Source organism: Ciona robusta, unplaced genomic scaffold (assembly GCF_009617815.1).
Source record: "Ciona robusta unplaced genomic scaffold, ASM961781v2 AP042737.1".
Classification (NCBI taxonomy): Eukaryota; Metazoa; Chordata; class Ascidiacea; order Phlebobranchia; family Cionidae; genus Ciona; species Ciona robusta.
Genome location: NW_028323116.1, coordinates 518,277 through 539,621, shown reverse-complemented (window position 1 = coordinate 539,621; position 21,345 = coordinate 518,277). Strand labels below are relative to the sequence as shown.

General features: G+C 35.2%; 4 protein-coding genes across 7 annotated transcripts; 2 read left to right on the top strand and 2 right to left on the bottom strand.

The window, feature by feature from the left end:
* The first annotated feature begins 192 nt into the window (after nucleotides 1-192).
* Nucleotides 193-1,285, top strand: LOC149724300 (uncharacterized). The gene is made up of 2 exons (XM_089893206.1): nucleotides 193-812; nucleotides 969-1,285. The coding sequence occupies exons 1-2, from the start codon at nucleotides 371-373 to the stop codon at nucleotides 1,283-1,285; spliced, it is 759 nt and encodes a 252-aa protein (XP_089749332.1). The 5' UTR covers nucleotides 193-370.
* An 11-nt stretch (nucleotides 1,286-1,296) lies between these two features.
* LOC149724299 (uncharacterized) lies at nucleotides 1,297-6,123 on the bottom strand. Of its 4 annotated transcripts, XM_089893204.1 has the most exons (15): nucleotides 5,543-6,118; nucleotides 4,505-4,620; nucleotides 4,293-4,442; nucleotides 4,135-4,241; nucleotides 3,853-4,073; nucleotides 3,631-3,743; nucleotides 3,493-3,579; nucleotides 3,128-3,423; nucleotides 2,876-3,061; nucleotides 2,717-2,823; nucleotides 2,373-2,649; nucleotides 2,214-2,320; nucleotides 2,038-2,146; nucleotides 1,788-1,979; nucleotides 1,297-1,727 (listed from the first exon to the last, which is right to left on the bottom strand). In XM_089893204.1, exons 1-15 carry the CDS (start codon nucleotides 5,740-5,742, stop codon nucleotides 1,557-1,559), a joined length of 2,439 nt encoding a protein of 812 aa, XP_089749330.1. In that variant the 5' UTR covers nucleotides 5,743-6,118; the 3' UTR covers nucleotides 1,297-1,556. The 4 variants fall into 4 exon arrangements, 3 of the variants coding, with proteins under 3 accessions (XP_089749330.1, XP_089749329.1, XP_089749331.1); XM_089893203.1 differs by having other exon boundaries at nucleotides 4,135-4,442; XM_089893205.1 differs by lacking the exon at nucleotides 4,505-4,620 and having other exon boundaries at nucleotides 4,135-4,442; nucleotides 5,543-5,674.
* Nucleotides 6,124-12,956: 6,833 nt separating this feature from the next.
* Nucleotides 12,957-16,029, top strand: LOC149724298 (uncharacterized). The gene is made up of 4 exons (XM_089893210.1): nucleotides 12,957-13,329; nucleotides 13,604-13,669; nucleotides 13,985-14,257; nucleotides 15,524-16,029. The coding sequence occupies exons 1-4, from the start codon at nucleotides 13,253-13,255 to the stop codon at nucleotides 15,633-15,635; spliced, it is 528 nt and encodes a 175-aa protein (XP_089749336.1). The 5' UTR covers nucleotides 12,957-13,252; the 3' UTR covers nucleotides 15,636-16,029.
* A 201-nt stretch (nucleotides 16,030-16,230) lies between these two features.
* On the bottom strand, nucleotides 16,231-20,244 carry LOC149724297 (uncharacterized). The gene is made up of 3 exons (XM_089893211.1): nucleotides 20,086-20,244; nucleotides 18,621-18,881; nucleotides 16,231-16,723 (listed from the first exon to the last, which is right to left on the bottom strand). Exons 1-3 carry the CDS (start codon nucleotides 20,172-20,174, stop codon nucleotides 16,627-16,629), a joined length of 447 nt encoding a protein of 148 aa, XP_089749337.1. The 5' UTR covers nucleotides 20,175-20,244; the 3' UTR covers nucleotides 16,231-16,626.
* Between the last annotated feature and the right edge of the window lie 1,101 nt (nucleotides 20,245-21,345).

The following is a 21,345-nucleotide window of genomic DNA, read 5'->3' as shown; positions in this document are numbered from 1 at the left end:
GGGAGTGTTTTGTAACTTAAACTGCACGATTTTCTACAAATTTTGCTTTTTCCCATAAACTGGCTGACAGAAATGTACACGCCCACTAGAATTACTGCACGGCAAATGCAAATCAACCGGGTAGACAACACCTTATGGTCGCAAGCTTTCGCAACCGTTAATGGTTCATATCAGTCCTAACCATTGACGAAAGTATAGGGTTGTGAAGATAGGGATTTATCTGACGCATTTCGACCGAAATTATACGCTTGAGTGACCTTATACCACGTGGTGTCGTGGTCGCAGAAATTCTTGACTCTCGCTTTGTAGCTTATTGTATATTTTATATTTTTATTTATATATACGGTCCAGTAGGTACCACTCAGTTATAATGTCAGTGAATTCAAGTATGACAGTGGAAGTTGCCTATGATGACGACTTCTTAAGTGATCTGGAAAAGCTGGAAACAGTTGAGCTTGAGCTTCCTGATTTTGAAGAACAGTCTATTATTGCTAAACAACCGACCGCAATACATGAATTTAAAGGTTTTAAATTATCCACGTTTGGACAATCTTGGGTTAAAAAGTGGACACAGTGTAGGAAACTTAATAATGCTTTGGATGAAAACATAGCTGATTATCCTGTTGTAAGTTTGAAATATGATCAGTTTTTTACGACTAAACCCACAAACAAAGACGGCCCAATGCTGGTTCTCGAGTTGTTGGAATACTGCTCTATGCTCGCTTGCAAGACCACAACTTTACCTCAATCCAATACTGCTGATGCAACAATCCCATTAAATGAAATTCAGATGGAAACTTGTCAATATTTGGGTGGGTATTGTGCAAAGAAATGCATAGGTCGGTACAAAGAAGTTGCTCAATATCTGGAATTGACATCCGAAAAAACAGAATGCAGACTTTTTAATATAATGGAAAAAAAACAAGGAATCTTGGTTTACCCATCACCAAAACTAACTATGATTTTAGAATATGCAATGATGGAAGTAAATTCAGCGACTGCGATAGAAGATTACCAAAATATCTGCTTTAAAGTTATTGAAGATAGAATTCTTGAATCAGAAACTTTTTCATTATTTGTAAATATGTTATATGACCAATTGGATGAACATGATGTATCTAAGAAGGAGTGTCACAAATGTGCTATTTACATTGTAAAATTGTTTGTTAAAATACTGGCCCACACTTTTGTACGGCGATTGTTTGAAAAACTATTTACAAGCGTAAGCAAATGCTCTAAAGGTTTGCGTGGTGATCTCAAAAAAAATAAATCCTTGTTGAAGTAACTGTACATAAATTCCAATGAAAATTGTGTTTATTAAAGCTATATATAAATCAAATACAAACCAAAAAAAAACATAAACAAAATAGCACTATTGATTACTGCAGTGACGGAGAATACTAGTATATAAACTGAATTAACATTTATTAAGTTTAATGAACTAAACGATGGATATCTATGTAACAAAACAATAACCAATAAACAAAAACGCTAGAGGCAGAACGAAGTAGCCAGTAAAACTCTACCACACTACAATACATAAAAAATTTCAGAAATTATTTTACTTTCTTGAAAGGAACATGGGAAACTTCTGTCCAAGCATTTGTGGATCCATATGTAGTGTTACCATTTTTTACTTTTTTTATAATTTTCCTTTGGACAATATGCTGCACTCCATATGCAACTTGCGCTGCATCAGGGTTTTGAGAAAATCTCCCAAATTGCCGCTAAAATTTCACAATATTGTTAGCTTATAAGTATAATAACTATAGTAATCTCATACTTACTAAGTTTCCGAAAAACGCTTCCAATACATCTTGGGATATTGTACCGAAGCACACATATCTCATACCATCCAGATCCAACAACCTTTTTGCAAGCTGAATAAAGTTATTGGTGGTGAACAAGAGTCCTTCCATTGTGGGCATTGGCAGAAGTCTTTTGTCACTCTCTTTTTTGTGATTGTTTCTAACATCTTGCTAAAATAGCGAATTTAGTTATGTTTTGGTTATATCAGTTGTTGCGAATAAAACACACCAGCCACATTTTTATTTTGGGTAGAAATTCATCTCGCAACCAAGTAATCCGCTCATCATCCATACTGTCCACTGGGTTATTGGCTTTACAGGTCATTATTTCATACCATCTACAAAACGAAAATCAAAATTTTACATAGATTTGTCACTTAAACCATAATTTAATAATTACCTTACCTATCAAACAGTAAAATAAATTCTGCAGTTGCTTCCGCACCATTTATCATGCGCAATGATCTCCCCACTTTCCACGAAATTGTGTCTCGGGCCAAGTTTACTTTCATCTAAATTAAAAACAGTAAATTGTTGCTTGTTTCTAACTTTAAACACACTAACCTTAGAAAAATTGTTCAATGACATATGTGCTTGTGTAAGCCGAGTCCAGCGTGTGAAAGGAAGAGACTTTTCCAATGAATAAAGATCCGAAATATGCTTCCAAATTATTTCTCTTCCACATTCACCATTCATGTTTAACAATCTCTTTCCGCTGCGAATAAAACACACCAGCCACATTTTTATTTTGGGTAGAAATTCATCTCGCAACCAAGTAATCCGCTCATCATCCATACTGTCCACTGGGTTATTGGCTTTACAGGTCATTATTTCATACCATCTACAAAACGAAAATCAAAATTTTACATAGATTTGTCACTTAAACCATAATTTAATAATTACCTTACCTATCAAACAGTAAAATAAATTCTGCAGTTGCTTCCGCACCATTTATCATGCGCAATGATCTCCTCACTTTCCACGAAATTGTGTCTCGGGCCAAGTTTACTTTCATCTAAATTAAAAACAGTAAATTGTTGCTTGTTTCTAACTTTAAACACACTAACCTTAGAAAAATTGTTCAATGACATATGTGCTTGTGTAAGCCGAGTCCAGCGTGTGAAAGGAAGAGACTTTTCCAATGAATAAAGATCCGAAATATGCTTCCAAATTATTTCTCTTCCACATTCACCATTCATGTTTAACAATCTCTTTCCGCTCCAACCGGATGAGAGCAATCCATTCCGAACAGTCTAAATATGGCAAATGAAAATAAGAACAAAAATTATGGTTATTATGAGAAATGTCAATTCACACACCTTCAATAAATGTTGAACGTCAGAACAGAGATAAATTGGGTTGTTGATATTATATGGGTTTGGTGCAGAAAAAACTCCTTGCAAGGGGATGTTCTTTTTTCCAGATAACTGCTTAAAGAATTTTCTATTCGTGGCTGCACCATCAGCCACTACAGCATGGACATGAATGTTTCTTTTTTCCAATTTATACAAGATTTTCCAGAATTTTAATGAAATTTGACAGGCTGGTGTGCTCTTTGTGGGATACCAGGCAAGCGGTATACTTACCTCTTTTTTAAATGATCGAACATAGAAAACTAAAAAATAATTTTATTTAAAATGTTATTAAAAACCCTATTATCATTAATAAAGAAAATAACACATACCAATAATATGGGTTGCAATTTCATTTGTTTCCCACCCTAAAACAAACCCAGATATTTCTCCATTTTGATATACTAGATTCTCGCGAACTGAAAATAATAAATAAATACAAACTGTCAGTACCAATCAAATTTACTAACTTTTCATTTCATCCACTGTGATGTACACTGGAAGTGATTCATTCTCTTCCATTATTCGATCCAATTCCTCAAGAGCCATTTCATTTATTCCGGGCGTAGCTTTAAAGTTATTTCTAAAGAATAAAAAAACATTAGTATTACTAGTACACCTAGTGTCCTAGTAGTATACCAGTGTCACATACATTATTAATGGATAGTAACTTATCCATGAATTCAGTTTACCTGTACTTTGAAATTGTGGCTGGAGAAGGTAAAAATAATACATCACTGTTACGAATATGATGATAAGCAGCCGGAGACCGTGCATATAATTCAATAGACCAGCGTATCATGTCAGGGTGAAATTTTCTTCCTTTGGGGTCCACTTTGGCATTCTTGATCTGTTCTTGAAAAAACAATATTTGCCATTCATTGAGAGTTGAAACATCCCTCCCAAAAAGCTTCTATAATATAAAAAATGTTAGACTTACTTAGATGCTGTGAACTGAGTTTATTAATGCTCACCATCATGGTTTTATCATCCACTGTAGAAGTAGAACATGGAACATCCTCGGAACTTTTGGTGGCTTGATTGTTTTTGATTTCACATTCAACACAACAGCCTGCAGGATCTAAATACAAACGTCTGTAATACCACACAATCATATCTACAAAAAACCTACTTGAACAAATGACATGGCATTTATTAGGTCTGAAGTATGAATACTTTTTACATATTTGATCTTTTTTTCCATCCCAATAATAGGCACAATGATTTTTGAAACATCCTTGATTTTCAACTCCTTTACAGATGCTGATGTTGTCAAAGACAGCTGAAAAGTATTTATACCAAGTTAACCAAGCAAATTCAAACTACAGAACTATGAATACATACACAGAATATTAATACAGGAGTTCATTTTAAAATTCACTAAAGGCCACCTTCTTTGCTTTATTTTCCAACCAGCAACGTATAATTGTTCCATTTGAAGGTCATTGTTAATGACAATCCTAAAAGTAGTTTAATTAAAAAATGAATAAACGATGCTGCATAATAACTTGTCAAGTTTGATATATGTTGTCACTAACTGTCACAGTGCTGTTGAATATACTGCATTAAACTGGACTAGCATGAATTATTACAATATCCTACTTGATATTGGGAATCAAGTTTTCTTCTTCATCTTGCTTTTCAATGACAAAGCTGTTCATACGAAAGTAGTAAATCCAATTCACTAAAAAAAAATTTTTTCTGAATATATATATGGTTTTCTGTGTATAATCAGATTTTTCGGATTATATGGTTTTCTGGCTAAACACAATTCTATACCAAGCCAGCTGCCTGCATGCATAATTACATTAAATTTAAAGAAATATGGTTGCTCTAGTTGGTATATAGGGTAAAATGAATTATTCTACTTTCGCCAAATCTACTGTATGAATTACTTGCTTCTACTTGCTTGATACTATGTCACCACTGTGAATTTAATGCTTACTGTCATATTCTGCACTAGGATTGTATCTATTATAAAATAATGCAATGCTAACTTTGATACTTTTCCGGCATCTTTGTCATGTTTTTGTGCAGTTGCTGAATGGTACTCTGCCATACTTTTGCTGGAAGTGGGTGTTTCACTGCAGGGGGCTTCCTGGGCTCTTTTTGTGTTATTGCTTTTGGCAAATAATAACATGGCACTGCTCCAATGCGCAACTTATTTTTGGACTGTGACTTGACTATGTCTTCTTGTTTAAAATGTCTTTCACAAATTGCTGCACTATTATAAAATATTAATTAATTCACTGTTGTAGATGTAGCCTTGTATTAACCTAGCCTACTGAGAAGTTTAATTTCAACAACTCGATATTCTCACAACAAACAAATTACAAAAGAGCGGACGGTCAACAAATATGAATTAAACCTAGATAAACTTACGCTTCTTTGTGAAGAAGTTGTTTTATATTGTCTCCTTTCTTAGCATCCCTCATCGACAAAAGCATATTTGTTAGTTTTGTGTAATGTTCACGTTCTTCCATTGTTTTCTTGCCCAAATCAGGTCTGCATACCACAAAAAGACTAGTACCCGAGTCACGATAAGATCTCCCACAGTCGGGAATGGCACAATTAAACGGCATTTTAACTTTAAACACTGATCAAACTACTTATTCTTAATAGAAAACACGAATTACATACAATAGGCTATACACCGAATATGTGATATACTCAAAATGTATAGGTGACACAAAAATACATATAATATGGCTGTAACATTCCCATATCTCACGCTAGTGTTATCTACCTATCTAAATTGCTGCAAAACTTTTTCAACATCGATTAACTATTGATTCCTAATCAAATTTTGCACTTTTTCACATCAGAAAGATTCGATATAACTGGTCTGTAGACGCTTTCGCGCGAATCCGACATTTTTTCTCATCGAGCTGTATAAGGTCACTCAAGCGTGATGCGTAACACGCAAAGCATCGCAGATAAATCCCTATCTTCACAACCCTATAACGAAAGGCAGTGCCCTGATCTGGCGAAACAAGAATTTATGGTATTTCGTTTGATGTAAATGACGTTATAGCTAAAAGTAGTATAAGACGCTTTTATTATAATTTTGAAATATGTTTCCAACCAACTTATTATCTACAATATACCAGCTTAAAACGAAATGGCCCAAACGTGGTCTTGCTGTGAATAAAAGTATTTAGCTGACGTGCACGATATAAACACATATTAATGATAATCCCAAAACTATATAACTGTTGCTTACAGCCTTACAGAGTTGGACGATTCTTGTTTAAAGAAATACAGTCAGGGTCCGGCGATCTAGCTAAAGTTTAGTTGAATGACGATCCCGTTTAGAGGAAATATATATTTATTACGCTATGCATTTTTGTTTGCTAAAACCTGATTTTCTAAATTCCAAATTTCTTTTTGCCTTCAGCATAGGCCTACACGAAAAAAAAGTGTTTTATCGTCTCTTCAACTAAAACGTTAGTGTGAAAACTACAATAACACATTTTAATCATGCCTGGTAGCAGAAGTAACAGAACATAAATGTTCCGAAATCTCTTAATAGTCGTAGATGTTAAACTGAAATGATGAACAGTAACGCCCACTTCGCTATTTTTATACCAAACCTAAACCGCAGCAAAATAACCAAACATATTTCCACCATTAATAACTCTTTAGCGACTTAAAAATGTAAAAATAGCTGGCTATTTAACACATAACACGATTTTCCAGTATTGCTGCAACAAATTGGTAAAAGTGTTAAGATGAATATCTTGCGTTAACATGTGGCCGAGCAAGTAATGTCAATTAGATTGGAATCTTGCATTACAACCGTGTTAATATCGTCGAGCATGAAACGGGCTAGCGACAGCGGTCTTGGAATTCGCATCAAAATCATGTCAATATTTTGTTGCTGTTTATGTCCAAAAAGCTTTTGGTGAAATGAGAATGGAAACTTTGCAAAGTCATTCTAGTTAATGCATTCCGGATCTTACCCGACGTCAAAGGGGTTTTAACTTGTTGATTTGTTTACAAGAGAATTTTTTCGTACACTATGCTCGCTTTCGAGTTATAACATGGGTGTCTTCTTATACACCAGACACACATGGTGTATTTATACACCTTATTAAACGTACAATTGTTTTGCTATATATGTGTCTGGTATATTTATAGTAGAGTGGGGGAAGATGGAACACCTTTAACACATAATATCTAAATAGCCTGATCGTGTTTTAAACAATTAACAACGGTCTGTGGAAGTCGTCAAATTACGATTTTATAATTCATTGAATGTTCTTTGTTTACTACCAAGTGAAAACTAAACGAAAAGGTGTCCCATTTTCCAAAACCCTATACTGTATAAGATATGCCGACTGGATACAAGTATTTTGTAAGAAAAAAAATTGAAAGACATTCCAGTCATTATAAAAGCCTGTTCAAAAAAAAAATTTTAGGGCAAATTACTAAAGTCCAAAGTTCGCTCACATTTTACGAAGTAAATGTGGCGTAACGTTGACGTTTGTAACAGAAGCAAAAATGTTAATCGCTTAAAAATGCGAATTAAGTCGCTGGTTCGGTGTAAAAAGCTGAATTGCACTGGACGACGTTGACTGTAGATATTTATTTTTTCACACCAATGCGAGCACACTTGAACAACGCTGGGTGTAGATCTTTCTTTGCATGTTTTATTATGACCGAGGCGAGCTTGTAGTGTAAACGCCGCTTAAAAGAACATTCAAAGAATTATCTACGTTGACCTGCGCTGAACAACGCTGGGTGTGGATATTTCTTTGTTTGTTCTTTTTACACCGAGGCGTGCTACGTTGTCTTGTAAACGCCGCTTAAAAGAACAAACAAAGAAATATCTATTCTGACCTGCGCTTAACAACGCTTGGTGTCGATTTTTTTCTTTTTACTCCGAGGCGAGCTATATGCAACTGTATTGTAAACAAGGCATTAGCATTAAGCGGTCGTTTTAAAGTAAATGTTTTTAATGCGATGAAACATTTTCGTGGAAATGTTGTCAAAGTATTTTGTAGACGCTACTGCAGTCACGTTTTATGTTTTTTTTTACGTATAAAATGTATACAGTTTTTTGACCATTTGATTTTAACAGAAGGTATTAATTTTTGGTAAGTTAAAAAAAATAAAGCTTAAACAAAATTTGTAAATGTTGGAAAATGTAACAAACATTGTAAATTGTTATGTGTATCAAAAAAACGGAATGTAGAAGGGGGTAAATTTAGTCTTTTAATATTGGTAGTAGTTTGTTCTTTCCGACATTTTCCACTAAAAATGTTGATCATATACCTATTTTATAACGACTGTTCTGTTTATACACCTCGTCATGGGCGTCGCCAAGGGGGGTCTGAGGGGCCATGCCCCCCCCCCCCAATTTTGAGTTTTACAGTAATGTTATTGGTGAAAAAATAGAATAAAGTGTTACACGTGCTAAATAGTGATGTTCAAACATGGGATCTCGATCCGGTTCCGGATCTTTTTTTTTATTAAAAGAAAAAAACAACATTTAAGCCTGTTTTTAAATTTCTTACACAAGCTAAATGATGAGGTGCCAATCCCTATTATGACGCAAATAATCGCCATGTGAAATGCTATTATGTCGTAATTAGTTGCCAGGTCAAACAATCGCTATTATGATGGATGAACTCACGTGTGAATCCATACTATTTCGTAATAAACAGTCTACCTGCTAAGAAAAACAAATCTCAAATTTTGTGACAAAAATGGCTGGTGGTAGGCAACGTATAGAGTTTTAAATGTAGTTGTAGATCGTTGTGTTTTCATGCGGCGTACGTGTGAAAAATAAATGCCATTCACAGTACGCCTTCCCGTGTTTTGTGTTGTAATTAGGAGGTTTTTCAAACCCAAAATACAACCGTAAAACATTTGGCCCCCACCAAAGTTTGGGGCTGGCTACGCCCTTGCACCTCGTACCCACTTACGGGTTACCGCATATGTAGCTTTGAGAGTGCTTTTTTATTTCTTTTAATGTTTGGCGCACAATATTCAAAATATTAAAAATACATGTTTAACTGTTTAAGTAAAATTTAGTCACTGGCGTACAGAACAAAAATGTTTACTAATCTTGCATAGGACAAATACATACGTGTTAAAAATCGACTACAATCGTATAACACTGCCGCAAACAGGATTGTGTATTTAAACGAACATGCATTTGCAATTTGCGGAAAATTTCTTGTTTTTATCATCACGTGAGCATTTTTGCGGCTGTGTTGTTATCGAGCTTCGCGCTGTGGTGACGTATGGCGGCAAACAGGTACATTGTTGATTGTTGATTTATTATGACGACATAAAGAAGCGATTGTTTAAGCGCTTGCTGCATTGAGCAAAGCGCTCATTAATTGCCGATACAATTTCGCAAAAGATTTCCCAAAAGAATTATTATTCTATTGTTATGAAACTGATTAATTCAACTTATTTTATATGAGTTGTCTAAATCGTTAGCCATTTATTAAAAAACAATAACAAAATAAATATTTAAAAAGTTAACAGGGTAGGGAAAAATGAGACAACTTTTCATTTTCTTGTCCTGTTTGATAGTTAAAATAGAACATTCAAAGAAAAATAAATCCATATCCTTACAAATTTCATAAACCGTTTTTAATTGTTTAAAACACGATCAAGATATTAGTTTGTGCTAATGGTGTTACGTCCTCCCTCGCCCTACTGTATACATTGTAACTTGTAAGCAGCAACAAGGTGTATAAAACTAAACACCTGTATTATAAGGACTCTTGTTGCCCCGCCAAGCGAAGATACATAAGTTACATTGGTCCTTACATAAGTTACATTGTTCCTAAAACGGGTTTTCTTACATTAGTATATAAAATATATTCCTAGGCATAAATTTAGTTTTATTTTTTAAACAAAATACCGAATTTAACAATATAAACCGAATTTTCCGCAATATAAGTTTTATTTTTAAAAATAGTTTTCTAAAAAAAACTTCTAAAAATTTAATTTTTTTGTTTATGCTACAAATTGTAATAGTAGTACAAGATTAATAATCGACCATAAAATCATCTTACAGCACCATTTCCACTGAAATGGTGGCATTGTCCGCTTTACTGTATGGGTATCGTTGTTATTTGCTACTTATTAAACGAACACATGTTTGTATCAAAATATACAAACACGTCCCAATGATTCATGCTATCAAACTTTAGGTTAGATTTACCCACCTATTAGCCGCCGACGCGAAGATAGTTTATGTCTGCACAAACCACGAAATTGCGATGACTAGTTTTAAGTTGGTATTATACGTGAGGTCCTGCGTCGGAACGCCTTAGAAAATAGGGTACAAAGCTATGACTACTACAAGTCTATACATTATTATGTATTAAACTAAATCCGGGTGTCCGCCGGTAATCCAAAAAATGCTTCAATTGCGAGAAAATTGCTCGCTTTTACTGTTCACTGTGCGTTTCTCGTGACTTGTATGTATTTCTGTGTAAGCCTGCAAATTTAGCAATACAATATTTCATAGGAGAATGTACCGCGAAAAGGAGATATCAACTAAAATGACCGCAGTCGGGTTCAAGAATCTAAAACACTTTCAAAACAGATTATTTTCGATATAATCAATTTTTCACCCGACGTGAACAAGTGTCCCATAGAAATTTCGTTTAGGGAAATTTTGTTTGGTTGACGTTTTGGTGTAGGATGTCGTATCCTGTGTAAATAAAAGCTCGACCGATGTCAAATTACACAAGTTGTCAAATTAAAAATTAGACCATCTTTATACCGTGGCAGCAGGCATAAGGTGTATGAACGCACCATGTGTGTCTGGTGTATAGGAAGACACCCATGTTATAACTCGACAGCGAGCATGAGGTGTATGAATACACCATGTGTGTCTGGTGTAAAAGAAGACACCCATGTTATAACTCGACAGCGAGCATGAGGTGTATGAATGCACCATGTGCGTCTGGTGTATAAGAAGACATTCATGTTAAAACTCGACAGCGAGCATGAGGTGTATTAATACACCATGTGCGTCTGGTGTATAAGAAGTCACCCATGCGCCATGTTATAACTCGACAGTAAGAATAACGTGTGAAAACTCTGACATCCACCTAATAAGCCATAATACAAATATCATAATTCCTTATCTAAGCAATGCGGAGTATGTACGATCACACGACACAATGCAATCAATGAAGTTATGTTATTAGTTAATATTCACCTACCATGACCTCGAAGTTACTACGTGTGTGTCAATATACGGACACGCAAGTCAACTTAATCAAACCAATGTTTGCTAATTTAATGACAGCGGTCGCTTTTATCGCTAACATAATTGACAGACTAAAAAATGTCCATTTTCTGACGTCATGGCGGTAGCGACATAAATCATATCTCTAACTGGTATTTCCCAATATTTCGCAACCCTATAGAACAGGTTTAAACCGGTTGAAACCGGTTCGTCTTTCACTCATTCTTGCGAAACTCAACGGCTTTCAGAGTTCATTGCCCTGTGTTAAGACGAAACATTGTTTATTTATAACATTTTCCGATAACGGTAAGATTCTAAGTAGATAGTTTGTTGACAAAATAGTAACTACTGATAATGTAAAAAAGCGATATATGTAAGACCAGACAATCGTTGCTGGGTTCTTAAATGTAATTTATCTATCCTCGCATTGCCGAAATACGACAGTTGTTATAACATGGGTGTTGTGTTTTATGTACCTCGTGCCCGCTTACGAGTTATACCACATATGTAATTTTTAGGTTGATTTTTTTCTTTTATTGCTAACAATTTCGACTAATTAGTGACCTCTTGGTTCCAGAAATCGCCGGTCAGATCGCAAGGATACGTCTACAATATTTGTTTTAAAGCTCCCCACTTGACAGTATAATCTAGCTGTTAATGTAAAGTATAAACAATCACTTATGATATATTACGTGACCTTATAATTGTTTTAATTCTCGACTATGTTTGTTTGGGGCAGTGCATTTTAACAATGTCTTACAACTTTAAAGTTGGGTTTCATTTAGACATGGTTTGCTGGTTACTACTGAGTAGTTAGCAAAGTATTTTAAATGCTAATGAAAACATAATGCTAAAAATAAAGTACAAATGTCCAATTACGAGGCACACACTGAATTGTAGCCACCACAGTGAGCCTTGAACTTGGGAGCCTCCAGTTACGAGACACACACTGAATTGTAGCCACCACAGTGAACCTTGAACCTGGAGCCTCCAGTTACGAGGCACACACTGAATCGTAGCCACCACAGTGAGCCGTGAAACTTGGAGCCTCCAGTTACGAGGCACACACTGAATCGTAGCCACCACAGTGAGCCTTGAACCTGGGAGCCTCCAGTTACGAGACACACACTGAATTGTAGCCACCACAGTGAACCTTGAACCTGGAGCCTCCAGTTACGAGGCACACACTGAATCGTAGCCACCACAGTGAGCCTTGAACCAGGCATACTAAAAATACAAACCTCACCAAAACTCCTCGTGTTGATACGTCTTTGATCTTTGGACCAAAATATCTCAGATCGAGTCAAAAGCTCGTAGTAAATTATTGTAACTTTGAGGACAATCGTCGTGTGAGACCTCTATGTTTATTTTCGTCTCAAAGTTCACACTATTGTTGCTCAACAATGGCTCTCTGTGGGTGTCGCACGACGAACAATGACTATACTACGACGTCACAAAGGTGTGTACAAACGCAAGCGTCGAAGCGTGGCAGGCGTAGCATTCGCGTGTCCGCGTAGTCAATGAAAAGGTAGAGGCGTACTATGGGCGTGAAAGAAAGCGTATAAGTAGAACGGTGGAGGCGGTTTGACTTAAACGAGTAAGTTACTTAGTTGGGCAAACTTCCGTTTTATCAGCTACTGAATTTCCGCTTGTAATTTTAAAAACCGCAGTAGGTATACGAGTTAAATATTATTATGTGAAGAGTATTATAGTCTTAAGCACATAGTACAATATGCATTTGGTTTTTCAAGTTTTATTTTAACATCAAATAGCAGAAAAAATTACCTTTACTTTAATTTTTCAGCGTACTTTTTGTGAAATTTTGATTCTTTACATTTTTATCTAAAGTGAAACTGTCGTCCAGAATTATGACAAGATTATTTTTCTTCACGATTTTGATTATTTTCGTTATTTCCGGATTAACTGAAGCGAATCCGATGCGAAGGTATATTATTTTTATGTTTTGAAGACATTATAATTTTTGATGTATTTGAATATTCTGTTAGCAGAAAAAGTTTTTTGTAAGCTAGAAACCAATAAATTATGGCTGAAAATGCATTTTTTAACGCCGTACTATGGTTTTTATTGAGATAAATGGAATGCCAAAACGTTTTTCTTTCTGGTCACTTCTGATAAATCGATTTCGTTCGTATAAGTATGACCCATTTATATTCCTTTTTTTAATTAAAAATTTTAGTTTAAAATGTAATGTTTTTTAGGCATCATCATAAAGGTAATGCTAAAACACACACCCAACACAGCAACGAAAAGAGACTTGTAGAAATGTAAGTGATTTAGTCTTAAATTAGTCTATAAAATATTTTAGCAAAACGTAAAAGTAATTACAACTAAAATGAAGTTGTATTCAAAATTAAATATTTTATATTTTTTCCCAGAAAGGATTTTGTAATAATTTTTACTTTGAATTTAATATTTTGCTATTTTGTATTGAACTAAATAAAAAAATCACAATATATCTTTAAGGCATAATATAAATCTAAATACGAAAATCGAAACCTGTTTAAGTAGCTATATAAAATCCAACAATTTTACCAAATGTTATGCATTAGTTAGAAACTAATCTAAATATTCGTTTTCAGTCTTTTGGAAGACTTGGTTGAACACAGAGAGGCGATGCAAGCCGACACACCACAAACCAATACCGATAGAAGCGTAATGTGGCTTCTACGACGCCTCTCTGGTAACATCGAGTCCGATAATCGGGTTCTGCGGGCTTCTGACAATCTCGAACGCGGCGTGAGAAATCTTGGAGCTGAGGCTTGGCTTACCCAACAAAAAGCGATTGAACGAAAACAAACTAAAAAAAGAGAGCAAGCGCGACAAATGGTGCAAATTGTAACTCAACTAAATGGGTAAGTACTTAAGACGTTAAGGAAACAAATTTGGATCTAATTTTTAAACCATGTTTAATAAGAATTTCTTTGTTTCTTTCTTTCAAACGGCGTTTACACACTATACAGCGTAGCTCGCCCCAGTGTAAAAAGAACATGCAAAGCAACATCTACACCCAGGGTTGTTCAGCGCAGGTCAGCGTGGATATTCCTTTGTTTCCAGCGGCATTTATTGAACATAAACTCCATTTTCTTCCAAAATTAAAAAAAACGTTATATTCGTTGTATAGTAGAGTGGGGAAGACGGAACAGCTTTAGCACATAATATCCAAATATCCTGATCGTGTTTTAAACAATTAACAACGGTGTATTGAACGTGTGAGGTTACGGTTTTATAATTCTTTTGTGTTTCTTTTTCAATACCAAATGGGACAAGAAAATAGAATGAAAAGGTGTCCCATCTTCCCCACCGTACTATATATACCCAACAAAGAGATTTTTCAATGTAACGAAACGAACAACGCATCATATGTTGCGCAATATATCGAATAGATATGTAAGTCAGACCAAATGGAATTTTTTATTTTTTCAACGGCGGGCGTCGCTAGGGATTGACCAATCAGAGAGCCGGAAGAAATATTTTCATCGTTGCTTGGTAGAATACATGTTTTTTTTGTATACGTCCAGGGGGGCGTTATGTTTTTATATGTTTGACGAAAAACCTGATACCGATGCACCTGTAAACGTTGCCTCCCACGTCATAAATGCAATTGTGACGTCACAGAGCCTAGTAAACTGAGACAAAATTCTGACGCAACATTGCCACATTTGGAACGCAACTATGTTGTCATATCTTCGATTTCTTTTGTCAGTTTGAACCCTGACCTCCAACATCCATACTAATTGTCTTTAGTACATTTTTTATTATAATATACGCGTTTCTGGAACACAGGGGTCATAACCTGCGGCCCTTATTTCACAGTAATGGTCTCCTCTGAAAATATTGTTCCTAAGTGGAAGCCATATTTTTTGGTTTTGTGATCTTTAAGGACCGAAGTTTTGTCTGCCATACAACGAGACATTGTCAGGGTTTGCGTTAAATGTCTCGTCCAACGATATATACGCCTGCAATGGTAGCAGCGTCGAGCCTCGAACCCGTTTATACTGCGCTAAAGGCAGACGCGCTAACCACGTGTGAATTTTTAATTTATTATTTAAAAAAATTAATATTATCATTCAGATTTTTTTGGTAAAGATTTTTGCAATTAAATATTTTTATTTCCGCAGAAGTCGAAAGAAAACAAGAAATCAAATCAACTTCGACCGCTGCTTTACCTCTGCAGTTTTAAGAGGCGTTCCCACACTAACGGCTAAGCAAACGTGTGAACGCCGTTCCTGAAACAAAAATTGTTCGGTTAAACTGACAAAGAAAGTCAAGGGTGTTTATCGCCTCGTGTGGTAAAAGTTCATGGCACACTCTTCTCCATTTAGCGCATCGTCAATGCAATTTGACTTTTCTTCCCGACGTGATACCGCTCACTAAATCGGCAATACGTTTTTCAGACAATTTTCCGCCGACCTTGCCCATATCCGTTTTAACTCTTTTATTTCAAAAGTTTTGATTAGTTTTTTATATTCCGCAAATGTACTTTTGCTCTAAAATATTTTCTCCTTAATTTCCTATTTATCGTGCGTATATTTTTGATATGTTCTGTATTTTTGTTCCTGCACGCTTTGTATTTATAATTTATTTATTTGTAGCTGCGACGAAAATAAAATATAAATAAACGCAACTTGTTTTATCCAAGCAACGACATTTGTTACAACACTGGTGTTATGTTTCATACACTTGGCTTACAAGTTACCACATATGTAACTTTGTGGGTTACAATTTTAAGAGTTGTTTTCTTATTGTTTTTAACGTATTGACAATGTAGACAACCCATAATAAGGAATCACTGAGTTAAAGCAAATGCCTATGTAAGTGTATTGCCCAAAGACACATACGTCCACAGCGTATAGCAGCGACAATCTTGAACCTATAACCTCTGGCTTGTTCAATTTTAAATTGGTAATGCGTGATTATACACCCCATGCTCACTATCAAGTATAAGACACCTATGTTTTCATACACCGAACTCATAAATAGGTGTGTGTATATATAGGCTTTTATGTATATTATATATATATATATATATATTTTATTTTTTTATTGAATTTTTCTAACTTTCTGTATTACGTTTTCCTTTCATTGCTTCGTTTCAATAAAACTGTGATTTTTGCGTCGACACATTTACTGGCATTCAAATAAAATCACAATCAAATAATCGAAACGCGAAGCGTGTTTCGGTAGGTTTCGGATCCAAAGTTTTTCCGAAGATCCCCGAAATTTAAAGAAAGCACTTTTGGATGAAGGACGACTTCATGTGGCGGGGAATCGCGGGATTTTCAACGACTTGGTCCATGCAATTTTTTGGGGAGCTGGACCTGAAAAATGAAGAATATTATTTAGACGGTTTTATTTGGAAATACGACTATTATAAAAACATTACAAAAAGTATTATAATAATAAAAATATTTTTTTGTGCGTGGTAAAGAAATGCAAAAGAAACAATCCCTAACAAAGTTACATGTACGTGGTAACTTGCGGGAACGAGGTGTATGAAACAGAACACTCCCTATTAACAGCTGTCGTTGTCCCACCACGCGTGTATAAATAATTTATATTCGTTTACAGTGTTTAAATCTATGGTATGCCAAATTATTTTGTTTATTGGATGTAACGGTTACGCTATTAAAACGAATGTCGTTTTACAGTGTTTCGCTTTTCTATAGGCTACTTTTATTTAGTTTGTAAACTTTTTTTGTTTCTGCGTTAAATTTAAATAAAATTGAAATACGCTGCTGTATGTGACAGTTATTTACATCGTTGGAGTTATTTTTAGAAATAATCTATTTAAGAATTTCGAACCTGTTTGAACAGGATTAAACGATATTGGATTACTTTAAATTCCAAGGTTCAATAAACAAACGTGTGTGTGCTGTATACAAACGGGTTTGTCATTTAACACAAGACCGCTGAGCATCAATTGCCAACTGCAAGCTAATATGACCTAAAGTAACCTAATCTAATGACCGTAGATAACCCAATGACTATAGACCCAGCAAATTCCCCAACTTCGAAACTAAAAAACCTATCTTTTTGTAATCCCAGATTACAAATATTTCTATGGGGTAAGATGGGATACAAATACCATGTTTCCTAATCGTGTTTTAACAATTAACAACGCTCTTTAAAAGTTGTGATTATATAAATTTGTAAATGTTTTTACTATTACATCGGATGGTAAAAGAAAATAAAAGCATGTCCCATCTTACCCCACGGTACGATAACAGAAAAAAACTATATATAACACAGAAAAACTTTTCTAAGAAGAAAAACTGACAACTTAGTTTAAAACCTCCGACGCGTCGTTTCGTGCGTCATATTACAATGCTGTCACATCCGCTAATAATAAAATCTCAATTAAACAGACTGTTGCAATAAAATAAACCCGTCAAAGTAAAATTGTTATATAGCCACAAACATAGGGTATGAAAGTATTATTAATTTTGATGACGTCATGTTTTGAATCATTAATTGTTTTATTGTAAAATTATTTGTTTCCTTAATTAAAAGTAATTGTGACGTAAAGAATCGTGACGTATTTACTCCAGAAAGTTTTTATTGGTGTTGCATCATAAACTTGTTTTAAATATTGATTTAGGATTGGCATCAAACACGAAATGTATGAATATATTATGTGTGTTTGATGTATAAGAAGACACCCGTTTTATAACTCGACAGTGAGCATGAGGTGTATGAATACACCATGTGTGTCTGGTGTATAAGAAGACACCCATGTTATAACTTGACAGTGAGCATGAGGTGTATGAATACATCATGTGTGTCTGGTGTATAAGAAGACACCCATGTTATAACTTGACAGTAAGCATGAGGTGTATGAATACACCATGTGTGTCTGGTGTATAAGGAGACACCCATGTTATAACTCGACATTGAGCATAAGGTGTATGAATACACCATGTGTGTCTGGTGTATAAGAAGAGACCCATGTTATAACTCGACAGTGAGCATGAGGTGTATGAATATACCATGTGTGTCTGGTGTATAAGAAGACACCCATGTTATAACTCGACAGTGAGCATGAGGTGTATGAATACACCATGTGTGTCTGGTGTATAAGAAGACACCCATGTTATAACTCGACAGTGAGCATGAGGTGTATGAATACACCATGTGTGTCTGGTGTATAAGAAGACACCCTTATTATAACTTGACATTGAGCATAAGGTGTATGAATACAGTTACATTAGTACTCACGAAGGTTGGATAAGATTGAAGAAGTTTCTTAACAAAGTTGACTGATAAGCCTTTCCCTGCATACTGGTAAATGCTCCCATCGTGTGGCGGCGTTGTCTAAATTCAGGCTGTCGTATGGTGTCGTCCGAGAGATCATCATCGCTTAGTTGAAGAAGTAGTTCAATAATTTGTGACCTGAGCCTATCAGAAGCGGGATCTATGTCACGTGGGTCCTGTTCCGCTTGAGCGACGTTCTGAAGGTCATTAATGTCGTTTTCTGTCCTGAAATAAGATACAGAATAAAAAAAAATTGGTTACAATATAAAAATTCGTTTTCTGTTTATAAATACAGTAGAATGGGGGAAGAGGGGACACTTTTAACTCTATTTTTTGTCCCATTTAGTAGTAAACAAAGAAAATTAAAAGAAATATGAAACTATGTCCTCATGACTCTCATAGACAGTTGTTAATTGTTTAAAACACGATCAGGATTTCTGGATATTGTGTGCTAAAGGTGTCCCATCTTCCCCCACCCTACTATATAGTTCTGTGGAATAAGGTGGGTCACTGTTACCACATAACATCGTACATTTACGCTCTTTGAGAGTCGCGGGGCTACGACCATATCATCACCACCCGGCGCCGTGGCGTAGTGGTTAGCGCGCCTGCCTGTAACCATTAGGTAATGGGTTCAAGGCTCGTCGCTGCTACCATTGTGGGCGTATGTGTCCTTGGGCAAGACACTTAACGACAATTGCTCCAACCCAGTGGTCACTAATGGGTTGTCCAAATTATCAGCCATACATAAAAAAAATAAAAAAATTCCGAAAAAAATAATCACCCACAAAGTAACATACATGGTAACTCGTAAGCTGGCACGAGGTGTTAAACCCGTGTGATAACGACTGTCGTTTTCCGGCCACGCGAGGATAAAGTAAGTAAGTTACAAGTTACATTTGTATATATTTCTATTTATATACCAATTAAATGGTCCAGAGAGGAGAAAAAAGCATTTTACCAAAATCAACTAAAAAATCTGGTTGAAAAACGATAAAACATTCAATAGAGTTAAAAAATAATCAGCGGTTCTTATACCCGTAAAACTTTACTGTTTTAGAACTTTTAGGAATGTTTATCGAAGATCGTTAGTAACAGTAGTACTGCACTGTTGTTTAAAATACATTCAGATTACTATTGGACATAAAGCAATAAAAATAAACGTTGTTTTATGCAAAGAATACAGTATTGATTTTTGAAATAAAACGAGCAATGAAGGTATATGTTAAAATTTAAACGCTGTGCGAATACCGCTTAAATGAACAAGCAAACAAATAACCTGCGCTGAACAACGCTGGATAGATAGTTTCTATTTTTTACCTAAACCTTATTCGTAAAAAACAAATGCCATTTACAAAGCATCGTTTTTAGTCGTCTTTTAACTTTTTTTTCTTTTTTATACTTTATTTTTATACACATAGACATCTACCTTGGTATAAATTTTCCTTCACATAGTGCTACTGTGACGTAGATACAGCAAACAATTGCCATTAACTTTTGTTTCCGTGAACCAATCATTATTACGTAACAAAGAAAATCTTTTTAAAAACGACTCAAAAATCTGAAATCAAATAAAATAAATTTTTAAAGGTTTTAATAAAACTAAAAGGGGCGTAAGTTATAGCGCGCTTGCCTGTGGTCCAGTGGCTACGGGTTCGAAACCTGACTCTGACATTACTGCGATTATGTTTTTTTGTTCAAGGCAAAAAACGGTAAACCCTGATAATGTCTCTCCGTATGACAGGCAAAGGTCTGTTTAAAAATTGCACACAAAATCTAAAAAAACTCTTTCAGAAATGTAATAAGCCTGACAGCAGCAGCTGATATGCTATATAGTAGGGTGGGGGAAGTTGGGACACTTTTAGCACATAATATCCAAATATCCTGATCGTGTTTTAAACAATTAACAACGTTCTATGAAAGTCATGAGAATATGGTTTTATAATTCTTTGAATTTTCTTTGTTGACTACCAAATGGGACGAGAAAATATAATGAAAAGATGTCCCATCTTTCCCCACCCCACTATAATAATTAAAGTTCATTTAATTTTTTCCAAACCAATTTTGTTCCTCTTAACATTTACACATTCAATCTGTAGTAGGCTGGGATGAGAAAGGACACCTTTTTATTCTTCTTTCTCCCCCAATTTGGCAGTAAACAAAAAAAAAATTTTTAAGGAATTCTAAAACTGACCCTCACGTCTCGCATAAATCGTTGGTAATTGTTTAAAACACGATCAGAATATTTGTATATTATGCGCAAAAGATGTTCTATCTTACCCCACAGTACTTATATATTTATTAAAAAAATCCTCAAAATGTTGCAAATTTATGTTTCAAAATAATAAAATCGTAAAATTGTCTACTATGCACTATGCACCTTATCAATGATTCACATGCTATGCCAGAATCCGTAATCGCTTATATGACTTGGCTAAAGCGTTCGCCTTTTATACCCTCGCTACGTGACCAGGAATTTAAATCTGACCACAATAGGAAAAATGACGCATCTGTCACATAAAGCTTATCAATTTGGTTTTGCCCCAAGTATTGCGAAAAAATAACCGCGGCGCCGTCTCGTTAAGGTGCATTTGGTTCTTACGGGTGAAAAACTTCGATTTTTTGTCATTTGAATTGATTTCATTTGTTTGCGGTCGATAATCGTCGACCGGCCAACATCGGGCCGGAA

What these genes read in the sequence shown, in the direction of transcription:
- LOC149724300 (XM_089893206.1), top strand. Translation starts at nt 371, where the DNA reads ATGTCAGTGAATTCAAGTATGACAGTGGAAGTTGCCTATGATGACGAC. An exon ending in GGAAACTTGTCAATATTTGG is followed by an intron (nt 813 to 968) that starts GTGGGTATTGTG and finishes CTATGATTTTAG; the next exon opens with AATATGCAATGATGGAAGTA.
- LOC149724299 (XM_089893203.1), bottom strand. Translation starts at nt 5,742, where the DNA reads ATGCCGTTTAATTGTGCCATTCCCGACTGTGGGAGATCTTATCGTGAC. An exon ending in CAACTTCTTCACAAAGAAGC is followed by an intron (nt 4,621 to 5,542) that starts GTAAGTTTATCT and finishes AACTACTTTTAG; the next exon opens with GATTGTCATTAACAATGACC. An exon ending in CATTGAACAATTTTTCTAAG is followed by an intron (nt 2,321 to 2,372) that starts GTTAGTGTGTTT and finishes TTTTTAATTTAG; the next exon opens with ATGAAAGTAAACTTGGCCCG.
- LOC149724298 (XM_089893210.1), top strand. Translation starts at nt 13,253, where the DNA reads ATGACAAGATTATTTTTCTTCACGATTTTGATTATTTTCGTTATTTCC. An exon ending in GAAGCGAATCCGATGCGAAG is followed by an intron (nt 13,330 to 13,603) that starts GTATATTATTTT and finishes AATGTTTTTTAG; the next exon opens with GCATCATCATAAAGGTAATG. An exon ending in ATTGTAACTCAACTAAATGG is followed by an intron (nt 14,258 to 15,523) that starts GTAAGTACTTAA and finishes TTATTTCCGCAG; the next exon opens with AAGTCGAAAGAAAACAAGAA.
- LOC149724297 (XM_089893211.1), bottom strand. Translation starts at nt 20,174, where the DNA reads ATGATTGGTTCACGGAAACAAAAGTTAATGGCAATTGTTTGCTGTATC. An exon ending in GAAGGAAAATTTATACCAAG is followed by an intron (nt 18,882 to 20,085) that starts GTAGATGTCTAT and finishes ATCTTATTTCAG; the next exon opens with GACAGAAAACGACATTAATG. An exon ending in TTCAATCTTATCCAACCTTC is followed by an intron (nt 16,724 to 18,620) that starts GTGAGTACTAAT and finishes TTCATTTTTCAG; the next exon opens with GTCCAGCTCCCCAAAAAATT.